This window comes from Labrus bergylta, chromosome 9 (genome assembly GCF_963930695.1).
Source record: "Labrus bergylta chromosome 9, fLabBer1.1, whole genome shotgun sequence".
NCBI classification, from domain to species: domain Eukaryota; kingdom Metazoa; phylum Chordata; class Actinopteri; order Labriformes; family Labridae; genus Labrus; species Labrus bergylta.
This window is the reverse complement of record NC_089203.1, coordinates 26,884,321-26,911,259: the sequence shown is the minus strand read 5'-3', so window position 1 is coordinate 26,911,259 and position 26,939 is coordinate 26,884,321. Positions and strand designations below refer to the sequence as shown.

The following is a 26,939-nucleotide window of genomic DNA, read 5'->3' as shown; positions in this document are numbered from 1 at the left end:
CCTTTACAGAAGGGTTTCAAAATACACATAAAAAAATGTGAACCTCACATTGTCATTTAATGACAATAGTAGATAAGCGATGGGAATATATGCCCTTGAACTTCATCTGTCTCCTTTTCAAACATACTTTTTGTTTTTGATAAACAGTGGAGCAGCTTACCTGTGTTTGATAGTGGAGTGGTCTCTGAAGCGCTTACAGGCACACTGGTGTGGGAGAGGTTAGGACCTTTTTTTTTTTTCTCGATTTTATCGTTCATTAAAGAAATGGAGAATGTATCGTTTAAAAACATGTGGTATGGAAAAGTAGGGAACATTATGACAACCTTAAAGGCAGGGGTGGTAATTTTTGAAAACTAGCATGATTTTGAAAGTAGCATTCCCTCAGTGCTGCGTCTGCACCCGCCCCCTCCCCTATGTGCTCCCTCTAAAGCCACGCCCCCTCACTTACAAGCACGAGCGCCGTTGCTCCAGAAGCGGACTTCAGTTGATCTCTTTGAGTGTGGGCTCGTGCATGCATTGTGTAGAGAACGAGCAGGGAGACAGGGAGGCGTCTGATTGGTTCATCAGATTGGTACCTCGTGGCAGACATTGGTTGAAGTTTTTACAGACTTACAAACTGATACAGATGACAGATTTTCTTCGTTCCTTTTTCAGAGAACATGAGTTATTCATTTCTGTCAGGACCTAAAGACAACTTCAACCAAAATCTTAAAAAAGTGTATCTGGAGAAAATGACCAACCCTGTCTTTAATTCTGAACACTCAGAATTTGCTTTTGTTTACTGCCACAAAAACGTCACAAAAATGAAACTTAAAACCATCTGGGGTTCGCTTTATTCAGGTACATGTTACAGGAAGGTTTAAAAAAAGAAATATAGATGGACAAGTTCATCTCAACAAACCATGACAGAATGAAAATCTAGCATCAGCAGTCATGCATGAAGAAATCAATAAAGACCAGCTACATGGACAAAATGCACTTTTCATGTCGAGTCTGCACAGATATCATGGACTCAAACACACTCAGATTGGACAATCAGAGAATCAGCTTTACATTTTAAGATGAACGGACACATGCAGCAGAGGCTCGATGAATCCAACTGTCACTCATGACTGATGTTTTTACAGAAGGTCATTTAGGTTGTAGACAAAAACACATAAAAGAAAAGAAAAAGAGAGAAAGAGAGGGGGTCAATAAAACATCAACCTACGCGTCCCATAGTCTCATACAACCAGAGACACTCACTACTACGACGGAGGATTAGGGCCACGTTCAAATTTTTTCATTTTTTTTATTTTGAGATTAAAGTTGTAAATTTACAAGATTAAAGTCGTAAATTTACGAGAATAAAGTCGTAAATTCATGACATTTAAGTCGTAAATTTACGAGATTAAAATTGTAAATTTACGAGATTAAAGTCGTAAATGTACGAGAATAAAGTCGTAAATGTACGAGATTTAAGTCGTAAATTTACGAGAATAAAGTCGTAAATTTACGAGATTTAAGTCATAAATTTACGAGAATAAAGTCCTAAATTTACAAGATTTAAGTCGTAAATTCATGAGAATAAAGTCGTAAATTTTCGAGTTTAAAGTCGTAAATGTACGAGATTTAAGTCGTAAATTTACGAGAATAAAGTCGTAAATTTACAAGATTTAAGTCGTAAATTTATGAGAATAAAGTCGTAAATTTTCGAGTTTAATCTCAAAATTATTGTTATTTTTTTTTTTTTTTAACATGGCCCTAATCCTCCGTCGTACACTACTGCTCAAAACGAAGACAACTCTATGTTGTTTCTAACATCATTTTTTGCCAATAGCATTTCAGGGACCTTAACTTCAAATTGATTTTGTTGTCACTACACAAAGATGCGTCGTTGGACATCATGATGGCTTCAAAACTCCTCTCAGCACAGAATCAAAAGGAGAGTGACTCCAAGATACAACGACAGCAGAGTTAAAAAAAAAAAGTTAAAAAAAAAAGTTCACACAAAAAAAAAACAGGAAAGAAATTAAAAACTATTTAACAAGTAAATCACACGTCTACTCCAAACTAGCAAACACAATGTTTCAAATAAAAGATCATTACAACATTTTCAAGCTGCAAAATCAGCGATTAGCGAGGGCGGATTACGCATACACTTAAAAATATATCATAATTCAGCTGCCGTACTTAAAAAAAAAAGCAAGAGATGTATTTACAGAGACGTTCAATTGGTTTGATACAAGGGAAGTGTTCAAAGAAAGTATTGATGAAGGACTTTTGAAGGAACTCGCACACAAACCATGAGAAATGCTGCTCCTTCTGAAAACTGAGAAATTTCAGACGTAATTTAAAATCTACTGATACGGTAAATGACCAGAGCGACTTTTATGACACATTATTACAGTACAGTTTATAGGTAAGGAATTTTAAATAGTTTTTTTTAGGTTAGACAAAGTGATTTGATTGGCTTAAGATGGTACCCAGCCGCCAACATTTGTCTCATAAAAAGGCCTCAAACAGGATCATAAACACATCATACGCACAGCCGGTGTGAGTGCTTATTGTCACCAGAGCGCTGATACACAAGAGTGCAAACAATTACCGGGTTTGACTTCTTTACGGGCTCTCATGTCCCTCTGATATACACCTTGTGATTACGTTGCAATAAATAAGAAAGTCTGTGTTAATCATAGGCCTGTAATATGTTTTAACAGCGTTGATTACACGTCGTAAATTCTACTCCTGGAGCTAGTTAGCCGTGTTTTTAACTTGCTGTGTATGTTGTGTTTATAAAATCATTTGAGTCTGTGCGTCTATCTGTGTTGCTTTTATGGACCTCATAATACTCTTTGTAAGGTTTTGTGTGTCGCTCTTCTGAACACTTGATCTGTAATCACCCTTTAGGTTATGACGCACGTTAACGGGCTTGATATGAATTAATTCGCTCTGAACGGGTCGAGTCAGCGTGTTTGTAACATTTGCAGGTTCTGCATGTTTCCATGATGCTAATATAAATGTGACTACATTTGGATTGAAGTATTAAATCTAGGGCCCGACCGATATGGGATTTTTGGGGGCGATGCCGATATGTCGACATTAGGAAGAGAGAAAAATCAGATACCGATAAATCGGCCGATATCTTTCTTTGATCTATCGTCGATCTGTAGAAGTGGGTAGATATAGAAATAAACATTGAATGCGTTATCAAACACTTATCAAACACTAAAGATATACAGGATAACGAGGACATGACGGTCACTGAACTGGAAAGTAACTGCGCCTGTGTGTTGCAGCTTGACACTCTGGAGAGTGATGATGCTCGTTATAATCCATATAGCGCCCTCTGCTGGTGAAAGAGATTCTTTGACTGGTGAATAAATCTAGTAATATCCGCGCATATCTGCGATAAAATTAGCCGACACCGATAGTCACTTGATACGCTAATATCGGCTGGCTGATGAATCGGTCAGGCTCTAATTAAAACACTAAGATATAACACTGTTCAGAAATGCCAGGATGTAAAACAATGGCTGACACACGTCCTGTTAACGCAAACGTTTACATGATGATGATGATGAGCAACAGCAGTGAGATTAAAACTGCAAACATAGATGAAGATGCTTCGGTATTAATACTTCTTATTATCGATTTGTCGGTTTTTAACTGATTTTGTTTATCTATGATGTGTTTTTTATGTGTGTATGTATACAGTATATGTGTAAGTGTACATATATTTTATTTTTCATTGTTTATCCTGCTCAACGTCATTGTAAATGAAGGCTATGCTTTCAATGATTTTCGAGTTCAAATAAAGACATAATATTTTGTTGTGTTTGTGTTGTTGGCCCTTAAGAGTTATAGAAAACACCTGATTATTGCAGGTATGTTCTGCTGCAGGGGTTGCTCTTACCAAAATTGAAGGACAGAAAAAAAACATAAACATCAACATAAACTGACCAGTTTCTGTTCAATACGTATCAAGCAATTTCTCAGATTCATAGTACAATCAGAAAGTTTTGCAAGCTAAAAATGCATTTTAAAGCCAGACACAACTTAAAATAACACAAAAACATCTCAAGAGGAAAGATGTCATCACTGTCCCCCCTCCCCCCCGCTCAGATGTCTTAACCATCCTTGTAATCACGGCTCAAATTCACACATCTGGTGACTCTCAGTTTACAGTAGAGATATTTAAAGGCACATTCTGCAATATCTCCTATTGCATTGTGGACTTAAGAACACGGTGTCATAGATGCGAAGCACCTGAAACTAGGCTCAGCTCATAGCATCACACTGCAAGAGCAGCAGCATTAGCAGATTGTAAGGTGCAGTTCCAGGCAACATAACCCAACTTTGTAAAAAGAAATGTAGGCATACCAATCTCTCCGTCTACAAGCAAGGAAAGGAATAACTTCTGCAAACTAGAAAGTTTCTCCACCTGCAGTCAGCAGCTGGTTGCGTTTTTATAATGTACATCAAAGAACCCTGGTGTGTAGAGTTTAAACATGTCTTTCTCCTTAATAGTAGTATATTAAAAGTTACATTTCCAAACCTCACAGACAGCAAAGGTATCTTTGTGTCAAACAGGGTATGACCAGAAAACCAAAATCCAAGCAGTGACTTCACTAGATTCTGTCTGGACTCTTCTGAGTAAACTTTGTTGTCTAATAACTGATCTCTTATTTAAATCAGCTGTTGATATTTGCATGTGCAACTTGTATTGCCTGTAGGTGAAGCAAGTTTAAAAAAATGCATCAACTTTTTTTTTTACACTGCAGCCGTCCTCACAAAGAACATACTTAGCATGAAGTATGCAAACAATCGGGACATGCTACCTCGTCATAGCACTGTGCTTTGAACATTCTTGATCGGGCTAACTTAATAGTCTGTAGCTCAATTTGAATTCTGTTGGAAAATTGTAAATCTTGGAGATCAAGGGAAATGTATAGAAGCAGTGCTAACCAGAGTGAATCTCTGTAGTGTATCTACTGAAGAATATCACCATGTTTAACATCCATGTATCAAAGGATGCCAAATGTTTTTCTTGCATACTTAATAGTTATGATTCATAGATATTGGAATGCAGCCATATCTGCAGATCCTAATGGGTATTGTTATTCCTTTCCTTCCTTGTAAGTGGTTCAGATTTGCATGTGATGAAGCTACTACTTTTAGAAAATCTGCAACCTGCTGAACGTGGCTGATTGAGTTCATTCAAGTGTGAATTGCAAACTAGCTTCAGGAGGTGCTTCACATCTTACCAACTAAAAGAAAATTAAAAATCTGAATCAGTAAATTCTTTCCCCATATACCTAACCCTCAGTCCATCTTCACTCCAAGTCAGAGTTAGTAATGATGACGTAATAAGGCCAAGTAGGAAATGTCGCTGACTGTGCCTTTAAATGTCTTGCAGGATGCAAAACATATAAAAATGCTTCAAATTGTAAAGGTTTGTTACTTCTTCCCGATCTTCAGTGTTTGTACAAAACTCCAAAGGTCCTTGACCACCTGAGGAAGGTACGGAGAGGGGTGGTGGAGGGGGTAACAACAGAACAGAAGAAAGGAATTATAAATCATCCCGATGAGGTGCTATACAGCGTTACACACATGACTCACTTTTTTTTACTCAAACATGCTTGTGTGCGTCTCGCCTGTGGGAACGCTGACTTTAGACGGGGGCTGTTGAGGGGAACGACGAGGGGTTGGGTGGGGGCAACATTACATACCAGAGTATATGACTAGGTGCTCCAGGTCTGACAGATCTCAGCCTTGGCTGATGAAACCAAAGCACTTCCACAGATGTTTTCTACACACTGGGATCAACAAGCCCCCCCCCCCCATCCCCCTCGCTCGTTTTCCTGTCCAACCAGCTCTTGCGCCGGTCTAAAGAGCTTTCACCTGCGCTCATAACTGTACAGCTAACATTTTAATACTGCAGTAAAATCACACATGATCGCTCAAATAGCCATTTTTAAGAGATGCTTTTGATAAAGGAAAACTGAGGTGTTGCATCCAGCCCACTGCCTAAACGTCTAAAAAGGTTTTGGGTGATTAATTCAGGTTCTGCAAAACAATCTGCAGAGACTGTTTTTTTTCTAAAATGACAGGCAGCATTAGAAAAGATTGAAGGCTTGCATTTGGAGAAAAAAAAATGTCAGGTTGGTCCAAAGCCTCGAATGTGAAAGAGAGAGACTGGTACCATCCTCATACCACCAGTCCCTTCATTAAGACTACAAAAGGCACACTCCAGTAAATCACAGAGAAAGAGTTTGCCTTGGCAGGTGTACTCCCATTCCCATCTCGAAAAGAGCCGGCCGACAACAAAATGAGCATAATTCATAGAGAACACACTGTGCTGCGGAGGCCTTTGAGGCATAATGGACAGTGGAAGTACGAGGACAGCGTGGGGAACAATAAGACATTCTTGGATATCCATCATGGCAAAAAGCTCTTAACGCTGAAAAGGAGGTTGATGTAAAGGTGACCTTGGCTACTAACACCCAGCAACTGGAAAATATCTGGAAACCAAAACAACTTCCTTTTGGCTAAAAGAGCAAATGACATAAATTGCACATCGCATAAGAAAATGTAAAAAAAATGTAGGATGTAAAAATAAACAAAGAGCAATCTCAGTTGCCTCATAAGTGCTCCTAAAGACCATGAGTAATAAATAAATGCATGCATGATGCATCACGATTACTTACTTTCTTGTCAGAGATTTTAAAAGAACTCTTGACGAAATTCTCAAACTTCTGCTCCGTCTTCGGGAGAGGTTTTCCCTGGTTGGGAAAAAAAAGGGCAGTTAAATCATCAGCTTAACCGTGTGCGTCAAGACATTCAATTAAGAGCGGTAATTTTGCAAAGAGAGGATGACAAGCCCTTACCTCCTTGGCGGTCGTTGACAACTTGCTCTTAATCTCGGTCAGGGAGGGAGATTTAGACGGGCCGGCCTGGGGTTTGTCTTTTCCCGGGGCAGGTGTCTTCAAAACAATACATCACGTAGATAAGAAGCACTGATTGATTTGTCAAATAGAGCAAGATTTGTAGAGTTGTAGATTAAAAGATAAGCTTCATATTACGGCACAGTATTTCTTTTATGACTCAAGCTCGGCTCTTGCTGTTACATTTTGTGTTCTCATTTGACCTCTACTGAAAAGCACTAGTTCTGACTTCTTTGGCGATGAATCCGTTAGCTGACCAACGGGCCGTTCTAAGCTCCAGCCCTATCGTGACCCATTACGGTCTGGGTCTGACTTTACAAGCTTGGCATGGGCAACCAGCTGGAGAAAGATGAAAGCATTACAAAAGGACAACAAATTCTAAGCTAATTACACCATCTTTTTTTGTTTTTTTTAAAATCCAAATACATCAGGTACAAATTATGTTTTTTATTGTCTGCAAGCCGGAGAGGGCAAGCCCTGACTCACCAGCAGAGATCGTTTGGCAAATGTGTTTTTTCCTTTAACGGCAAATTTCCAACAAGTGCACTTAACAGAACAAACACCTGACATCAAACGGACACCGACACTATTTCTGACACAAGTTTATAAAAGGTCAAGACTAGAAGCACTCTGATACATGTGCTGGCTGATATTAATGGCCTGTAATAGATATAAGTATCTGTGGCTCAGTTGGTAGAGTCAGTCGTCCCTCAACAAGAAGGTCGAGAGTTCGATACCCAGTTCCTGCAGCACCATGTCCGATGTATCCTTGGGCGAGACACTTAACCTCAAATTGCTCCCGCTGCTTCGCCTGTGGTGTATGAATAGGATTAGTTACTTCTGATGGACACTTTACTCAGCAGCCTCTACCATCAGTGTGTGAATGTGGAGGTGTGACCTGTGGTGTAAAAAGCGCTTTGAGGAGTCAGAAGACTAGAAAAATCGCTTTACAAGCTCAAGTCCATTTATTTCTGTTATTTGGACATAAACCAATATTAAAACCATTTATGTAGAAAACATTACTTAAGATGAGTCACTTATGATACTTTTATGTAATGTGCCCAGCAGAGCATGCTACGACTCTACAGTTTAGAATACTCTCAGCACTGTCTGCAGCAAATGCAGCTTAGCATCAAAGCTGAGCAGACAACTATGATGGAAATGGTTAAAAATGAATTGGTTGAAATATCTTACAGTTAGTTCTACTAAGATAAAAGTATCTGTTTAAGAAATCAGCTCCTGAGCATGTTTGCCATTTGTCATAATGGTGCAAAGTCAGTGCATAGGTCAGGAATTGTGTTGGACATGGTCGGGGCCAGTCCAAGTCCCGGTATGTACCAAGTGGGCCTGGTTGCTGAAGAGGTGTCAACTCAATTCTAGAGTGGTGCAATAGTGCTCTTCAGTAAGGCACTGAACCCCCACCTGCTCCGAACGCCAGTCTCTGTGCAGCCCTCTATCTCTCCAATTATGCATTTCCTTACTGTACGTCCTGTTTCTGCTTTTGGGACTGATGTGTGTGTAGCATGTTTTACAAGAAGAGAGTGAGACGTTGCAGGTGTCATTTTCATCTGGTTTTATGTAACAATGAAGCACATACAATTAAATCAAATTTAAATTAATAGAAAAAGTACTGTCCCAAGCAACCTTGTTTTTGTGACATTATAGGAGCTGTTTTTAAAAAAAGCATTGAACTAACAAGCCCTCACATGTGTCCAGACCTGGGCATTCAAGGCACCTTGAGGTCCCAAATTAGAAATGTGCACACAAATACAGTACACACACCCACACACGCGCACACACACCCACACGCACACACACAGGTACTGCATGTTACACAAGCCCCAGAACTTGCCCTTACATGCACAGCCGGTGTGGATTCCAGTGAAAATTGCAGGGTTTCATTGATAGCCAGAGACACATTTGAAAGAAGAGTGAAGCCATGTCTAAAGCGACTTTTTACCCAGATGAGTCACAAAACAGAAAAAACTTCACGTCCAGGACATTTTTAACTATTTTAATCTACGCTGCATATCAGCATTTTGACTTTCAGATTTCTGTGTACTAGTCCCAAACAATAGGAGGTAAAATCTCAAACAAAGTTTTAACAAAAGCTGTCAATGTACAGATTTCGGCTGTCATAAAAATGTGTTAGTGAGAACAACAAATGTGCTTTAAAAGAAAAATAAAGGAACATTAATATGTGATGCCTTGCTATGCACATAGTATGTGCTTTATTGGAGACTTGTGCCGAAGAGCTGAATAATAGATCGGCTGTTAAAAGCCTATGACAAATATCTTGATAATGGCTTAAACATTTTACAATGAAAGTTAAATACAAAAACTCCCGCCCACTACGCTCTGCCAATGAAAGGCGTCTGATCCAACCTGCACAACAGGGTCCTAAGACGCTGACTAGACTCTTCTCCTCTGTCGCCCCCCGGTGGTGGAATGAACTTCCAAACTCCATGTGATCTGCAGAGTCCCTCTGCACCTTTAAGAAAAAGCTAAAGACCCAGCTCTTTCATGAATACCTACTAACTTAATGATGATGGTCTCCATATTATTGATGATGATGATGGTAATGACGATGGTTTTCGTTTGATAACGACGACTTATAAGATGGTTTCTATACTGATTAGAGCTCTCAAGAACTGCCCTCAATGTTGTGCTTTGCCTCTGGTCACTTCCTGTCAGCACCTGTGTGTCCAATCAGACTCAAAGCTGATCGTTTGCTCTTACTGACATTGTTCCCTTTTTTCTAGATCCTTGCTTGTGTTGTTCTTACTCTCTGATGTACGTCGCTTTGGATCAAAGCGTCTGCTAAGTGAATTGTAGAAAAACTACATCAGACACATACTTATCACTGCCTGCAGACTATGTATGAGACTATCACAGTATCACAGCTAAGCAGGCACCTTTGCATTGTCATATGAGTCCACACCCTTAATTGAAAAGGTATAGCTATATTCAGCTCAAAATCAGTGGCCATATCAGTATTCTTTCCTGAAATTGGTGTCTGTATTTCCTTCTTCTGCTGTTTGTACAATGTACCTTAGGACAGGGTTTATCAAAGTGGGGTTCTGGATCCCCTTGGGGGTCACCAGAGGAGGTGCAGAAACTTGGTGATTAGGGGACGGAGGGGGGGTGAAACAAACATGTCTTTTTAGATGTTACTAATCATCTCATACACACACCTGTGTTCTTTTTCTATGCCAATCATCAACAGAGTAATTTAAGAAACTTTCATAGAGAGGGGGGGTTCCAGTCATTCCAGGATGATGCTTCATGGGGGTCCTTGGAATGACAACGTGCCTTTAGCCGTAGTTTTAAAAACGGGGGTTTGTTGGAAATACAAAGGGTCACACTTTATTGAGTAATGGTTGGACTGGTTTCACAGGCAGAGCTTTTTTCCCCCGCCCTACCCTAATGGTCCGGTTCTTTGGATTAAAAGTGACAGCCAATGTGACACAGTATGTATTTATATAATACTTCAAACACCATAAGCAACTTTAGGGTTTGAAAACCAACAGGAGACTTGAAATGGTTAAAAAAAAAACAGGTGGAATATTCCTGAGAAAATAAAATCTCTCTTCGTTGAGAAAAGCAATTATCTGTCCCTGTCCCCAAGACTTCTGCATTTTATAGCAAAGATCAAAGGAATTAAATGAAGAAAACCTTGACACACATACCACACTTCAAAAAAAAAAAAAAGGGAGCACATATGCTGCTGGCTCCCGGCCAGACAAATGCACTACGTATTATTATTTATGGGCAGCTCCTCTCGACTTCCAAAGGACAGCTGTGGACCTGAAACAGCTGATAAACACACAAAGCACGGCAAAGCTTTTTCATCTGGGCCAGACACTGATTACAGATGCCACGAGACTTGGAACTTAATCACAAGCATGCTATCATTTGATGCAATCTCTTGGCCTCCAATCCAGTGCAAACACATGGTTGTGACACCTTTTGCTCATCAGGTGTGTCGGGGAGGGTTATTGTCATTTCGTTGGAATGAGCGCTTCGAGGGCCTTTGTCTGGACTCAGCCATGACTCACTGAGGACGGTTGGTCATGGAAAAACTCAGTGTCATAGGTCATTTTCTTATATAAATCACCATTACATATAAAGTGCAGACATGGTCCTTCACACAGCGTTACACTGACTGTGTTAGACGCCTTCTCACATACTTAAAGTACTCTACCTGATTTAGAACTGGGGTTAAAACCTAAAGCCTGACTCACACTGCGAGATAATCGGGCCGATTTGAGCTCCGACTCTTCCTTCCCGACAATCGCAGGGTTCGCTCCCGACTCGAGGCTGCTCGGAACCGATTATCTGTTGAGATTATCTCGTAGTGTGAGCGGTCCAAAGATCCAATCTCAACGTCCCCGACCTGCCCGCCGATCGTCGGGGACGCCCCGATTTATTTCAAACATGTTTGATATTTAGAATTTAAAATCTGGATGATTACGTCATGAAAGGGTCCGGCAGAAGTTGTGTGTGACTACAATATAATTTTTTTTTTAAATCAGCCTTACAGCTTACACGGAGTAACAGGTTAAAAATAGGAACGCATTCTAACATCGGTTGAACATCGGTATTGGTTGACATTTGTAGACAGAAGCAAATCATGTGGCTTTCTCTGATGTTTTGTGCCTCATCAATGTAATACTGACAAGCTAGTTACCTTACTGCTGATTCAAACTTTGAATTAGATCTTTTATCATTTTTATAAATATTAAAGAGAATCTTAGAGCTGCTCAACTTGAACTACTACAAAGTTAACATAATCTGTCTTTCCCGTTTCAACATCATTACAGTTGCTAATGTTTATATTAGACTGATCAGTCTGTTATCATACTAAGCCGTTACTGCTAATACTACACATACTTTTGCCATTATTACATATTGATATTGTAGCTTTAAATCTGTCTTATTAATTCTTGTTGTTGCTCTGTTTGTCGATCTGTCTCGTTCTTCCTGCATCTCCCTCTATCTCACTCTCCAAGCCGAGCACAGTTTCAGCAGACGTCTGTTCATCATGAGTCTGGTTCTGTTCGAGCTTTCTGCCTCTTTTTCTTCCCTCACAGTCCACTACACAGCTCCTACATTGCACCTTTTGTACATTTTGAGTTTTTTATGTATTTATATTTCATATTTTACATTTTTAAATTCTATTTGATATATTGTAATAGCTTCTTATTCTGTATTATTTAAGTTGTTGCTAGTTCTGCTTTATTTCCTTGTTAATTGTTTAGCACCAATACACCAAGTCAAATTCCTTGTATGTGTAAATGTACTTGGAAATAAACCCAGATTCTGATTCTGATTCTCTTGATAGCCACTGAAACTTGTTGCTAATGTCGCTAAGCACTCATGATGGATTCATGTTGGATCTTTGTAAACAGTACAAAGTGTCTTTTACCTGCTTGTTTGTAAAGTGTCTTGAGATCACATTTGTTATGAATTGGTGCTATACAAATAAAGATTGATTTATTCATTTTAAGCACTTTAATAGGCACGTTAAAGTTCATTACAAGAACAAACACAAACAGCTCCTCAGGGTAATGTGTGGAAAAGTTCAGGGTTGCGGTGTAAGTGTGAAAGGGGACTTTAGTTAGAATTAAACATCGTTGAAAGAACAACACAGGCACCTGCTCTAACACACGTCTATCAGTCGCTGAAACAATGACTCACACCCTTTTGGGATAAGCTCGAGTGGAGTGCTTAACAACTTTACGACTGTGACGTGCGCTTGAAGGCATCGACTCCTCCAAAGCCATCAATCAAAAGACACCAGCTGCAAGATGAAGTTACTTCAAAATCAGCCACGACTCATGTCGAGCCTGTTACACAAGAAGAAGGTAAGAGCGACACGCTGGGCTGCGAGAGAGGTGAGAACTGCGGTCCTGGCAGCAGATCTGACAAGACGGTGTAATGACCAGTCACCTGCATTTAGTAAAGAAAAAACAGACATCCACGCCCCGCCTCCAACTCCTCAGGGGCATCTGGAAGCGCAAGCTGCACCAGACATCAAACGCTGGTTAATGAGAGCAATTGGGAGAAGGTGTGTCCAGGAAGTGAGGGGTGTGAAGAGGTTGTAGAGCGGGAACAGTTGTTGTTAAGAAGTGGAGAGGGGGAAGGGGGGACGGGGAGGGGGGGACGGGGGGCAGTTGAAGCTCCACGGGCCAGAAAAGTTAAACTGGTGGGGATGACTGCCCGTCAGCTAATCCCCCCCGGAGCATCCTAAGAGCTGCTGTGTTTATGTCTGGGCGACGGCCTCTCCTGCACATACACACACCATGTTGGCCCTGAGGGGAATTTTCTTTTTTTCATCTCAGGAATTTAGCAATCCAGTAGGCTTAGTGTTTAACGTGATCAAAATTAGCCATCTTTCTTTTAAAGACATCTGAGGAGAAATGACAATCCTCTTGTGTTAATGGGTGTTCAAGTGAATGATATGATGGCCTTTAGCATTAGCTATGTTTAGCATAAAATCCGGCAGCATTTGTGCTCCAACACTAAAAAGAGTTTTGGTCGACCTCATGCTTTGTGAAATGTGTGAACCTTTGCATAAAAGCTCTCCACTTTGAACTTACGAATGTAAACGTGTGCTCACAGCCACTTATCAGAGGAGGCGGCAAGACAAGACGGCGGGGTCAGGCAGAGGGGTCGGGTTAAAACCTAGCCCCCAGGGGAACCCATTTAAAGGTCAGGTGTGTTTGCTTAAAGAAAGGCAGAGTTCAGGCTTTGCGAGACATTTCACTTGAGAAATTAACTATCAGTTTGAGCTAATTGCAATGAGCATTCATCACATTCTTCTGTGGCTGAATGGGGACACTTAAAGTCTTTTTTTTTTTTCCTTTTAGGAATGTTTTAATTGTAGTTGGACTTAAACGCAAACAATTAACCTCTGTCATTGAAACCTGATTTTGCTTTTTGAGAATGTTCTGCAGTTGTTGTTTCTTTGGCTGCTTTTCTAATAGGATGCTATTTAATACAACAGCCACAATTCACTCTCATGATGTTTTTTTCTGTTTTTGTGAAGGATCTTTTCACTACATCCTGTCAACTAAATTGTAAATAAATATCGGCCTTTGACACGAGGGGGGGGGGGGCATAACATTATCATTATCTATAGAATTCGACTCAATCTGCATTGTGGATTATGTAACAAATAGATACTTTTATTAACGTATGGCGGTGAAAGTGTGGAGGAGTGTTGGAATAATTTTCCAGGACATTTGACTTTTTCTCTCATTTTCTAGGTGTTTTCCAGTACTGGAAAATTAGTCAACTGCTTTTCAGATTTTCCAAGACGAGTGGGAACCCTGAAGAGGTTATAAGGAGTGTAAGGCATGGCCGCTTCAGAACTGCCCTATGTGGTTGAGAACAGGAATACTGTGTCTGCGTGCATTACTGGTGCCGTCATTAAGGAGCATCAAACTAAACAAATATCCCATTATTCTGGGTAACTTCTGGAAAAAAAGCTAAATGGTAAATGGACTTGAGCTTGTATAGCACCGATACATTCACACCCTGATGGTAGAGGCTGCTGAGTAAAGTTTCCATCAGAATGAACTAATCCCGTTCATACACATTCACCGCTGACAAAGCAGCCGGAGCAACTTGAGGTAAAGTGTCTTGCCAAAGGACACATCGGACATGTGGCTGTAGGAGCTGGAGATCGAACCCCCGACCATCCGGCTTAGAGACGACCAACTCTACCACTGACCCACAGCCGCCTCTTCATTAATGTCTGCCTTCACTTAACTTCTTAGATGACTTCATTATCTAATCAATTGGCTTTGGGCTACCTAATAAATTAAAACACAAACAAAGATGTCCACAGCCTCCCCTACCTTCATCTGTGGTATGATTCCTGAGCCGGATGGTTTTCCTGCAGGACCGTTTTGTTTCACTGGCGTCTTGTTGGGCTTCTTTGAGGACTCCAAACTCTGAAAAAAAAAAAAAAAAATCAAAACAGGTAAACAAGAGATCATCTTTTTAACCAGCTACAGTTACCGCTCTATTTCATCTAAATGTTTCTTAAAATGTAGGAAAATGGAGATTGGATGACAAAAATGCATCGTCCTAAGTGTGAAAAAAAAGCTCTGAAATTGGATAATAAATTGATAATATGTTTAAACAGTGAGCTGACAGCAGGGGGCGCTGTACTGACATTACAGGGAGCTGCAAACGTTTCTTGAGCAGTTCTCGGAGACATCGTTTTACTTAGCTGAAAAACAGTTGAGATGGCTTGTAAATCACATTTTTAATAACCCCTTACAAACAGGACATACTGATGATAGAACTGTTGGGTTAACACTTCACATTCACACCGCTCACGCTCATATACTGTGTTGGACAGTCAAATTAAAATCACCTGATTTTTGCTCAGCAGTTGTGTTATGTTGTTTTGAAATCTGATTTTAAAGCGTTCCTTATTAAGTTTCTTTAATAGCTGACGAATTGTTATCGGCATGCAACATAACATGAAGCACATTTGAAGACGTGCTTGCAAACGTGGTTATATAAGCGTGGTTTCTGCATGAGGTCCGTGTCCTTCTGGTGCAGGTGTGGACTATTTGTCCGAAAGAATTGAACAAAAAAACGACAAACAAAAGTAAAAACTAGTACAAAGGAACGAGTATAGCATCCTCAATTCTAAAGCAGAAATGGCAGTGATGTGATATCTGAAACACTTTTTAAAGTTTGTACAAATATGGATGATTTAGATCAATTTGACAAAATTGTATACTGCGATATGTTTTTAAACCAGCAGAGGACGCTGTCTGCTTTAGGCTTATGTTGTTTGTGATGAAGAGAGGCGTACAGACATGGTGGAGTTTAGATGTTAAAGTCTTTCTATGAGATTTTTCACACTTAAATATAATATAAATCAAGTATATCCTCTGAAAATAACTCTGTGAGTCATGACTGTCTACAATGGGTGTAACACCCGAGTCCCACTGTCTGTGATGTTTTCAGAGTTTTCAGAGTCCTATCTTCACTTTGTTTACATCGCCAGGACGGCCGGCTGACTCCTCCCCTCGTGTATAAAAGTTGTTTAATTGAGGGACTAGAGAAAAGAAGAATAACATACTGTACTCACTGCTTAACTGTGTTTCTAGATCACGCTCATTTCAGGTAAATTTACATGCAGTGTGAAGATACCAGCATAATAAAGATCGCTAGCATTAGCATGCTAACACAACAATGCAGCGCGAGTTGTTTTGGTTTCATGCTGGTGCTCAAGGGCGACATCTGCTGGATCAAAAAAAATCACATATAAAGCCTTTTAGAATGAGTCTTGTTTCAAATCGGGAGTGTAAGACGCAAACAAAAATAAAATAATTAATTATTGTAAAAGATGATGAAGAACGGAAATGTCATGGCACCACGCTGACACATTTCAATGACACTCGTAGTGCAGGTAGAGTGGATCGTTACATCACAAAGTAGCCGAGTAGTCGTAATGTTGAGTCTTTATTCTGGTTTGTAAATCTGCAGGCTGAACTAAAAAACAAATCAGAGTTGATATGAGGCTAAAACTGAAATGATCTCTTAGCACTGATGCGGTTATAAAATGACAGGAGGAAGCACTACACATGCTGGATCATTAGTCACTGATCACATACTTAGTACCCCCCCCCCCCCCCCCCCCCCCAAAAAAAAAATAACCTGCGCTTGTTCTTCTGCACACTGGAGGCCTTCCCGTCAGGTTTGCATCGCTCTCAGTCACCTGTGTAATTACCTTGTAATAGCCGAGGCAAGTACCTGCGTTTCCTGAGCACCAACCCTCTCCTTGCAATCACTGGTATTCACCTTGGAACGGGCTACGTGTGTAATTGCCTGTGTTGACATAACTGCTACAAGGCAATTACACATGTTATTTCCTCCAGCGATACTTGGTGATACACAATGCTGCAGGGCTTTTTTTCCCAGAGTGGTTGCAAAGCTTTTTAGCAACACACACAGGACAGACCAAAAAGTCGAGACATATCCTGCCTCTGAGTGAATGCTGTCTGTATTTGTGATTTAGGATTAGGGTGTCCTTTAAACAATGATTTTCATCGGTTTGTCTACACTACAAAGTTAATGACCCTACTAAAATGTTACTCTCTGTTTGTGACACAACTGAAGCAAAGACAGAACGACTCATTATGAATAAAGAGAGACATTAAAATACGAGGTGCAGTAAGAGATCAAAGGTCAGAAACCACAGGAAAACAAATATCCAATAAACCATATCCTTCACTTTCTCTCTCATGATCCTTCTTTGTGTCTTTATCTGGTTTTCCATTGGTTCAGTTTGGTACTCTTTGTTTAGTCTCCTCCTTGGCTTGGAGGTTTCTGACTTGTTCTGCACCCGAAACTGAGATTTTAACTTCCTGGGTCATCAAAAACTTCTACCACTAGAACTTTCTTCAAGGCAATCGCTTTAGCTGAGAAGCAATCTTTGATTAATTTTAATTCACATGAAAGTTATATCACAGATGTGCTGCAAAACTTTTGCAAAGTCTCTGTATTGTGAATGAATCTCCTCTGAGCCTCACTAAGACAAAAGAAACTTTTTTTTTTTTTTTTTACACTGAACTTATAATTTATCTTAAAACAAGATTTAACAACTACATTATTCTTTTTCTTAGGTTCTTGTTTCGTCTTAATGCCAACTCCAGCAACAACAGGCTGCTCCGATGCTACAATTATGATAAGTGACTGATGATGAAGCTGTTAGATTTCCTTTCTATTAAGTTGCAAACCTCTCACTGAACATGAAGGCTACATAAAGTGGGATCTTAATATGTAAAAACAAACCAGATGTGCTCAAAATCAGAGTTTAAACGGACTTTAAGTCAAGCTTTGTTCAATGAAAATAGTGTTGGACACTGCGTCAGCATGCAGGGAGTTTAGGTAAGAATGCAAGAAATGTTTCTATTTACACATTTGATATGTTGTTTCACACAAACAGCTTTACGTCAATTTGACAGACTGACTGAAGGTGTGTTACTAAATGATCTTTTTAGATGTTAAAACTGATTGTAGACTTTCTAAAAGTTTTATGCAGATTAGTGAAAAAACATTAAGGGCCACGTAGGGGAGGGCTCGGGGTGCGGGGGTGCAGGAGAGGATGAGACAACAGAATAAATCAACAGGTGACAGAAATGCTCAGCTGTCATCTGACCCTGAGGCGAGGATCCACGCTCACGTCGCAGGTATGTGCATCTGCCCTGCTTTGATCTTTTTTTTTTTTTTTTTTTTAGCCTGGCACAGTTTTCACTGGGATGGCGTGTTTAAAAAAAAAAAAGGAAAAAAAGAAATCACTAACAGACACTGACATAAAAAAAATGAGGCAAATACACACACACACACACACACACACACACACTTGCAGACGATTGTGGTAACACGCAAAACAAGTGTTCAAAGGCAAAGGCCAGGTGCAACGCTGAAATGGCATGAGAGACGATAAAAAGGAGCAATCATATTAACAGTGGGATGACAGAGGGACAAAGATATGCAGCGTTACAGAAAAACGGAGGGAAGATGTTTCCCATAACTGGTGAGTGTGTGTGTGTGTGTGTGTGTGTGTGTGTGTGTGTGTGTGTGTGTAGGGGTTTTTATCTGCATATGAACTTTTAGCAAAAGTCGTCCCTTTTTGCACAAATGTACTTATATGTGTTCTTTCAAAGTCTCCAGTGTGTATCTATACACTGTTGAGTGTGTGTGTGTGTGTGTGTGTGTGTGTGTGTGTGTGTGTGTGTGTGTGTGTGTGTGTAAGATAACACAGTGCCGTCTTGCCGGTGAGACAGTGAGAATTCAGGCAGATTACAGAGGAGAAATCCGATCATTACGCCACACAGACCCTGTGTTTTACTGGAGGGAAACAGGTGGGTACATGAGCGAACAGGATGAATAAGTTCCATGTTTTGTCTCGTACAAAAAAAGCTGGACGGTCAGTGAGTGCAGGGATGGGAAGGGCCTGCTCAAATGAAATGCTACTACAGCGTGCAGTCTGTGGGAGTTTAAATGATGAGGTAGGAACAGAACAGAAGAGAGAGAAAGAAAAAAAAAAAAAAAGGGGGGGGGGGAGGGGGAGCCGGCTGCAGCTGCTGAGAGAACAACAAAAACAGTGACGGCCAGCAGATGACTACCCTGACACCTGGTGGACAAAAGAGGACTGGAAACGCTTCTCACATATTTCATACAGCACAAATTAAAGTTTAGAGCCAAGGACCTTTTGGTTTGTTTCAAGACTTGGTGAAGGAATGCTAATAGGAGTTGCAAAATAGTCAAGAAAAATAAACACAGGAGGATTCAGATTTAGATGATTTACATTTACTCATGCAGTCACTGCACAATAACAACTCACTGTATAAACTCTTTCACTGCACTATAACTTCACTTATTTGCACTTTATCTCTCTTTATATATATTTGTTTACCCAATCAGTCACTGCACAATAATAACAACTGTATATATTCTTTCAGTCACCACAACTGTCTATTTATTTATTATTATCATTATTATTATTCATTCACTGAACAGCAACTGCTCTGGACACAAACATACTTGTCTTCATATAACCACAAATATATTTTTTATATATATTTGTAAACGCTGCTGTATAGGATTGCTGCTAACAAAGTTTCGTTGTGTCCTTGTATACAATGATAATAAAGATATCGATGCAGATATCTGAGAGGGTTGGGGTGCTGCTCTTGTAGCGACCTGCAGCAGCTGACTGTCTCGTGTGTGACTTTGAGAGTTTTGGACTCTTTTTTCTTCTCTTTTAATATTCATCCATCAAGCTTATCACAACATATCAGACACGACATGTACAGCTCCCTAAATGTTTTAACACTGTCGACAGCAGTGCAGTTTGTGACGGACATCTAAACCAAATGATGACATTACTTGTCGATCGTGTACAGCGCTGGGAAGAAGAATTTTCCATTGAGACAATGAAGACTGAATCTCTACGTCCTCCCTAAACCCTGAGCCCTTACTGCTCTTATTGACGTCACCTAGAAAGTGATTGAGTGCATGAGGCTGCGAGGGCTCCAATGGTTAAATACAAATGGGACAGCATTTTGCAACTTCTCTGTTGCCATGACTACATGATGTCATGTGGCAAAAGCTTATTTTAGTTTTTTTTCCTTTACTCACTCACAGCCGTGGCGCTTATATAAAAAGTTCTACTCAGTATAGGCCTATATATACATTTATTTGTTGTGGGATAAATAAAGGTTTATCTTATATAAATATAAGGGGACTAATATGCTCTGTCTCTCTTGTTTTTGTTTAGAGACTTGCAAACGAGTTCTGAATTAGTCTGTTGTTGCCCTGCAGAGGTGTGACTCTCCGTTTGCTTCTTTCAAACTTGTTTCAGGGGCACAATCAAAGGAAACTTTCTCAATAAATATTCATTAAGTCCAAATATAAAAGCAGTCTCACTTTTTTGGCATCTTTCCCGACATTCTTCAGAGGCTTCACATCGTTCTCGTCGCTGTCATCGTCTTCATCATCACTACGTAAAGGAGGAAGACAAAAGCTCAGTAAGTGAAAAAACAAAACAAAAAGTTCTCTCAGCACCAATGATAGGAAAAAATTAAGGACTAAATGTCTTCTTATCTAATTTGTTTATTAGACCTAAAATAAAGAAGATACGTAAATGTGGTGTTTCAATGACAATAAAAAAAACACCTTAAAAGAAAACTTACTCGTCATCGTCGTCGCTGTCTTCTTCATCGTCGTCTGATTCCATCTTTAGTTTTTTCTACAAGAAAAATTCAAATACATCTTATTAGCAACACCATGAGAGTCGTACAGAGGACCTGAGCTGTCAACACGTTTCAAGTCTTACTAAAGGTCACCGAAATAAAAATGTACCCTCTTAATACTGACTGTTTACTCCATCACTCAATGTAACATGTAAGACTGTCAAACGATTCCTTTCTCTGTAATTATGATTCAAAGACGAAATCCAATAGTTAACAGCAATTAATCACATTTGAAATCCTTTTATTTTGCTTTTTTCTAGAGTATTTTATGCTTTTATTTTGTATTTTTGTACTGCTTTAATCTAAGGGTACTGTACTTCCTGTTTGGATACAAACCCGCTTTCATTTTGAAAGAAAATAAGGAAGTTGTGGTAGACCAAAAATAACATTAAATTTCATCAAGCAAAAAAGGAACTCGATACAGATTGAAAAGTAAATAAAAACAGTTGATGAGGAACGATAAGAAAGTCACGAGGCTGTCTGAGATTTTCAAAGTAAAATGAGACATTCAAAAAGGTGCTGAGGTGTGCGATCTTTTCCATCACTGTCTCTACGGTGGCCTGCAGGGACGCTGTCATGCCCAAAGAGACCACACGAGGGTATCAGTGTGCCGGCGCTCATCTTTGTCGAGTACTGATTGGTTTGTTGGCTGAATCTCGATGTCCTCCCTAAACCGTTTCAAGTCACAGCGCTATGAACTCTGGGTAAGTCTGCATGCATGCCCACTTATGGACAGGGTGCATAAAGGGCTCAAAAAGTGAGCGAGGGATCCCTCACACACTTGATGATTCGATCGTGGGACAGTCCTAAACTCTCACAGACTTATCGAGAACGTGCATCAAAGTAAGTGAGGGAGAATCAGTCATCTCTTTTAAGTCTCTTCTTCTAAAGACACTTTTTCCGGCGAGCCTTTCCTAATTTTTGTTGATTTTAAATTGTTACTATTTTCACTTTTTAGAATTCCTTTCAAAGAATTGTATGTATTTTAAAGTTCTTTTAAAATGGATTTTAAAGTGATTTTTATTCCTTAATCTTGCCTTGTTTATAATTCTATAACCTGCCTGTTTTTATATTTGCTGTCCTTGTAAAGCACTTTGTAACTTGTTTTTGGAAAGTGCTCTATAAATAAAGATTATTATTATTATTTTAAGTGAGTGTGTGAGGGGAAACATCGAGATCGGGCCTCTGATAAACTCCTTCTGTAGTTTGTTTGTAAATGTTTGCATGGTCTGGGTGGACTGTGGAACTGAATTGCCGATAAGTTGTCTAAGTCACTTTATTGTCCCCTTGCAGAAATTTGTCTTGGACTCAAAGTGCTGCACACAGTTGGCTTTCAATTATCCAATAAGAACTACAACATGTTTTTATTAATACTAGCTTCATATCATGAGATTAAAGTTTCAAAAGATGATATTTCCCTTCACAGTTGAAGACAGCTCAGAGGGCTGATTGAACACAATAAGGTATCTACCAACAGAGGCTTCTTCCCCGACATCAGACTTGCAGGCCGCTTCACCGGTGACGAGTTGTTTTCCTCTTCTTCATCATCTGAATCCTTCACACCTGGAAAGTAAACGCAGGTCACTGGAACTGCAAAGTGATTGTAATTCTGATTCAACCAGGAAGTCTTTGTAAGGACATTTTTAATCATCTTGGAAACAGCAGGGCATAAATATATTTACCATCAACGGTTAAGTGTAGTATTATCAGATGAAAGACTATTTATGCATGACCCTCACCGTGTGTCATAAGTGAAAGTCAAAAGATTATCTCTGTGTTTCCACATTCAAACGTGCTTCCATGTTTTTCCTTCTTCTCTTCCCATAAAAACACCGTCAACAGTAAAGAAGAAATACGTGCTGTAAAATCTGTTTTTGAAGGTCTCTCAGAGGAAAAAAAGAGTTTAAATTGTCTTCCTGCAAGACGATTTCTTTTGTGTTCAGCGATGTCTACTACGTGAAGTTTCTGCACAGCTGTGTCGCTCGTTTAGTTCAGTTTGTTTTCTCTTTGTGGAGTTTGCTCTCCTACTAGCTACAGGACGGTAATCGAGCTCTCAGCCTGCAGGGAAAGTTGTGAAGCAGAGACTCCGCTGGTCACTCTTTAACTTTCCCACTGGACTTTAAACTTATTTTCTTACAGGCACTCTGTGAGTAGGTTACATACACTGTAAGATTTTTTTCTCACAGTCGACTGCACAGCTCCTACACTGCACCTTTTGTACATTTTGTGTTTTTATATATTTATATTTAATTCTATTTGATATATTGCAATATCTTCTTATTCTGTATTATTTAAGTTGTTTCTAGTTCTGCTTTATTTCCTTGTTAATTGTTTAGCACCAATACACCAAGTCAAATTCCTTGTATGTGTAAATGTACTTGGCAATAAACCGGATTCTGATTCTGATTCTGAATAACATAGGACTCTTTCAATCAAAAGAGCACTTGATAAGGTTTATTTTAGGGAACAATCTCCCACCGTTTTCTGTAAATGTCTGATTATGACATCGTGAGGGAAAACGTTGCGCAGCCAGACCGTTCTTTCCAAACTCAGCGTGCAATCAGCTTTCAATACACACTCAATGAGGATGTATTCTTAATCAAGAAGTGTGTGGTGTATGACAGCGCTTGTATCTGCACTTTATATTGGTCGCACCGGTGCATAAGACGCAGCCAACTTTTAAAATGAAAAAAAAAAAAGTGGCGCGCTGGTGGCCCAGTGGTTAGGGCGCGCGTCCCATGTGTTGAGACTCTCGTCTCGAGCGGTAGGCCCGGGTTCGCTTCCACCCGTGGCCCTTTTCCGCATGTCATTCCTCGCTCTCTCTCCCTGGTTTCCGACTCTATCCACTGTCCTCTCTCTGCATTAAAGGCACGAAAAGCCCAAAATAAATCTTTAAAAAACATCTCTTAAATCTCTTAAACACTGGATTTGACGGGACATCCCAAAATCTTAAAAGTTATAGTATTGTCTGCTTCTCTACAGAAAAAGATAAAAGCAACACTCGCAGCTGCTGTCATCATACTCACTGACAAAATGCTGCCCGCTGATGTGAACTGGTCCAGAGCCGGACTGAAGACGAAAGGTAACTGGAGGTGTGATCTCGAATCCCCCTAAACTCATCTGCACAAGAAGAAGAAAAAGATAACAAAAAAAACTCTAAAACTGATCATGATTTTTGTTTTATTGGATTAAAAAAGTCAGAGGCTGAACACTATTTGATCACTGTAGGTTTAAAGAAAGATAATGGGAAAAAAAAACAAATATTGCTGAAACGTATTGCTTAATAATGAAAGTCTTGTGTGAGCTTGCGTTCACTCACAGAGGGCAGGACGGACGGTTTCAGAGCAACTAGTGGCACTTTGGTTGCTTTCCCATCATAAGTCAGACCCTCGACTTCCACCATGTGGAACTTATCCTCGGCCTCGGCTCCCAGACACACCTGGAAAAGGAAAAAATCATTCTGTAGAAAAACAACCTCCACTCCAATACAGCTAATGCAAGAAAGTTAATAATACCCCAAAAAATACGGCAGACAACTTTCCAAAAATGAATTACAGTTCAAGTGTCTCACAAAAAGCTTTTGGTTTCAAGGGCTTTAAGATTTGTGCAGGTTGGACTTTAAGTAAGACATAAACAGTGGAGTAGTGCAGGGTTAACGCAGATAATAATCAGTGTATACCCAACTTATTTATCAGTTTCCATCGGGGTAAACAAACCCACTTCTAAATCTCCTCTGACTCACATCAATGATTGATTGAGAATATTCAGCGTGCTGCAAAAAAAAATTTAAAGGACGTTGAAGGGACGACCCTCCCCACTCTGTCTCTAATAATCTCTAATAACTAAATATGCAAGAGTAGTCTTACATGTCACTGTTTATACTCTGCTGGATGGGCCACTTTAAAAAAACTTTGGGGGGGGGGGGGGGGGGGATTAAGAGTGCAGTATACCCACTTCTTAAGACACCACTGGACATAACTCTCTGCTGGCAGGTCTTCCTACAGTCACTATCAAACCCCTGCAGATGATACAAAATGCAGCAGCACGACTCGTCTTCATGTACCTCCGCTGTTCATCTCCTCACACTGGCTCCCAGTTACTGCTCGCATCACATTTAAAACTCTGCTGCTCGCTTACAAAAACAGCGACAAAAACGTCTCCTCCTTACTTTAACTCTGATCCAGGTCTACACTCCCTCCCGCCCACTACGCTCTGCCAATGAAAGGCGTCTGATCCAACCTTCACAACAGGGTCCTAAGACGCTGACTAGACTCTTCTCCTCTGTCGCCCCCCGGTGGTGGAATGAACTTCCAAACTCCATGTGATCTGCAGAGTCCCTCTGCACCTTTAAGAAAAAGCTAAAGACCCAGCTCTTTCATGAATACCTACTAACTTAATGATGATGGTCTCCATATTATTGATGATGATGATGGTAATGACGATGTTTTTTGTTTGATAACGACGACTTATAAGATGGTTTCTATACTGATTAGAGCTCTCAAGAACTACCCTCAATATTGTGCTTTTCCTCTGGTCACTTCCTGTCAGCACCTGTGTGTCCAATCAGACTCAAAGCTGATCGTTTGCTCTTTCTGACGTTGTTCCCTTTTTTCTAGATCCTTGCTTGTGTTGTTCTTACTCTCTGATGTACGTCGCTTTGGATAAAAGCGTCTGCTAAGTGAATTGTAGAATAAACACAACAACACTGGGCTTCTGTTTTAAAAATGTCATTGTGTGTATTTTGCTTGGTGAAAAAAAACAAGTTAAATAATAAAGAGGATGCATTTCATCATCAAAAAGATCGAAATCACAGTTGAACAAATAGTTTTGAGTTATAGTTTCATCTGCAGAGTGACACAGCATGTGTGTGTGTGTGTGTGTGTGTGTGCGTGTGCGTGTGCGTGTGCGTGTGTGTGTGTCTTACTGCTTTGAGTGACAGCTGTTGCTCCGTATCATCGTCGTCTACATCAACTTTGAACTCCCTTTTGTCCGATTTCAGGGTACAACCTGAAGAAACGCAATGTGCAACATGCATCCAGCATTAAACACGATGATATGCACACTTATTTAGAACAGAATGCATCTTATTAAGACATATAGAAGCGTTTAATCTGTGCGCAGCCGACGTGTTCCCATGCACTGAAAGGCCAGCTAACAAAAGAGCTGAATTGGCGCCAGCAGCAGCAGGCAGTGATTTAGCTAATTTCCTCTTAATTAAAATGTAAACTAACTAGCTGTGAATGATGACGTGGCATCTAAGCTGATTGTGCAACAGGAACATGTTAAGTTTGTCTGAATATGAGGGCTCACCGAACAAGTACATTTGCGGTCTGCTCGAATCTGAGATATCGTCCTCCATCTTTGCAGTGGCCGTGTACGCTTCCGTAAACTGGTGTGACGGACGCGTCAACGAGCCAATCGCGAACCAGAGCGTCACTGACGTTCGAGAGGACTTGAGCCAATTGGAATTCGAGAGAAGGCGGGACAAACGAAGCTGAACGTTTCGGGGGGATGAACACTAGATGGAGCTGTCGTGAAAGAGATTCGTCGTTTACCAGAAAGAGTAAATAAAAAATACAAAATAAAGGATAATGAATTAAATATAATATAAAGATGTTTCCTTTTTAGCTATAAATAATGGAATTAAGTAAAAATTTGGTTCACTGCATTGCTGTACATATATAAATCACAACTTCAGAAGGTCAATACTTTTTTTATTTTTTTATATTCAGGTCTAATTACAGATTTTTTCCCTCAACTGTTTTTAGGTTCTTGTTTAAATCTCACATATATTTTTATCCCTGCACAGGTTATGTACATTTCTTGTATAAGTCTATTTTTAATTGCACAGTTTAAGTTTGATTCATTTAGGGGTATTCTTTAAATCTTTTTTTCATGTTAATATATATGTATGGGGGAGGGGGGGCGTCGGTTTTGCGGTTTAATTTGTAACAAATGTTTCATGTCATGTCTTTGTAACCTGCTACTGGATGCTTTGAATTTCCCTCAGGATCGATCAAGTATCTATCTATCTATCTATCTATCTATCTATCTATCTATCTATCTTTACACTCTGATTTTCCGTTTATGTTCAGGCTCTTTTTGCATTTGTTTGTAACTCCCTTATACGCAATGGCGCCCTTAAAATAACTATTACAGCTTTTATATTAAGATTGGGATATTCTCCCTAAAGTCCACCGCTTAATGTGCCGTTTGGACTAAA

General features: G+C 39.9%; 1 protein-coding gene across 1 annotated transcript; it reads right to left on the bottom strand.

The window, feature by feature from the left end:
* Nucleotides 1–804: 804 nt before the first annotated feature.
* npm1b (nucleophosmin 1b) lies at nt 805–26,111 on the bottom strand. Its single transcript, XM_065958725.1, has 11 exons — nt 26,027–26,111; nt 25,641–25,723; nt 24,036–24,155; nt 23,743–23,836; nt 22,188–22,279; nt 20,657–20,712; nt 20,391–20,463; nt 14,792–14,887; nt 6,870–6,965; nt 6,690–6,764; nt 805–5,493 (listed from the first exon to the last, which is right to left on the bottom strand). Exons 1-11 carry the CDS (start codon nt 26,073–26,075, stop codon nt 5,440–5,442), a joined length of 888 nt encoding a protein of 295 aa, XP_065814797.1. The 5' UTR covers nt 26,076–26,111; the 3' UTR covers nt 805–5,439.
* Nucleotides 26,112–26,939: the final 828 nt, after the last annotated feature.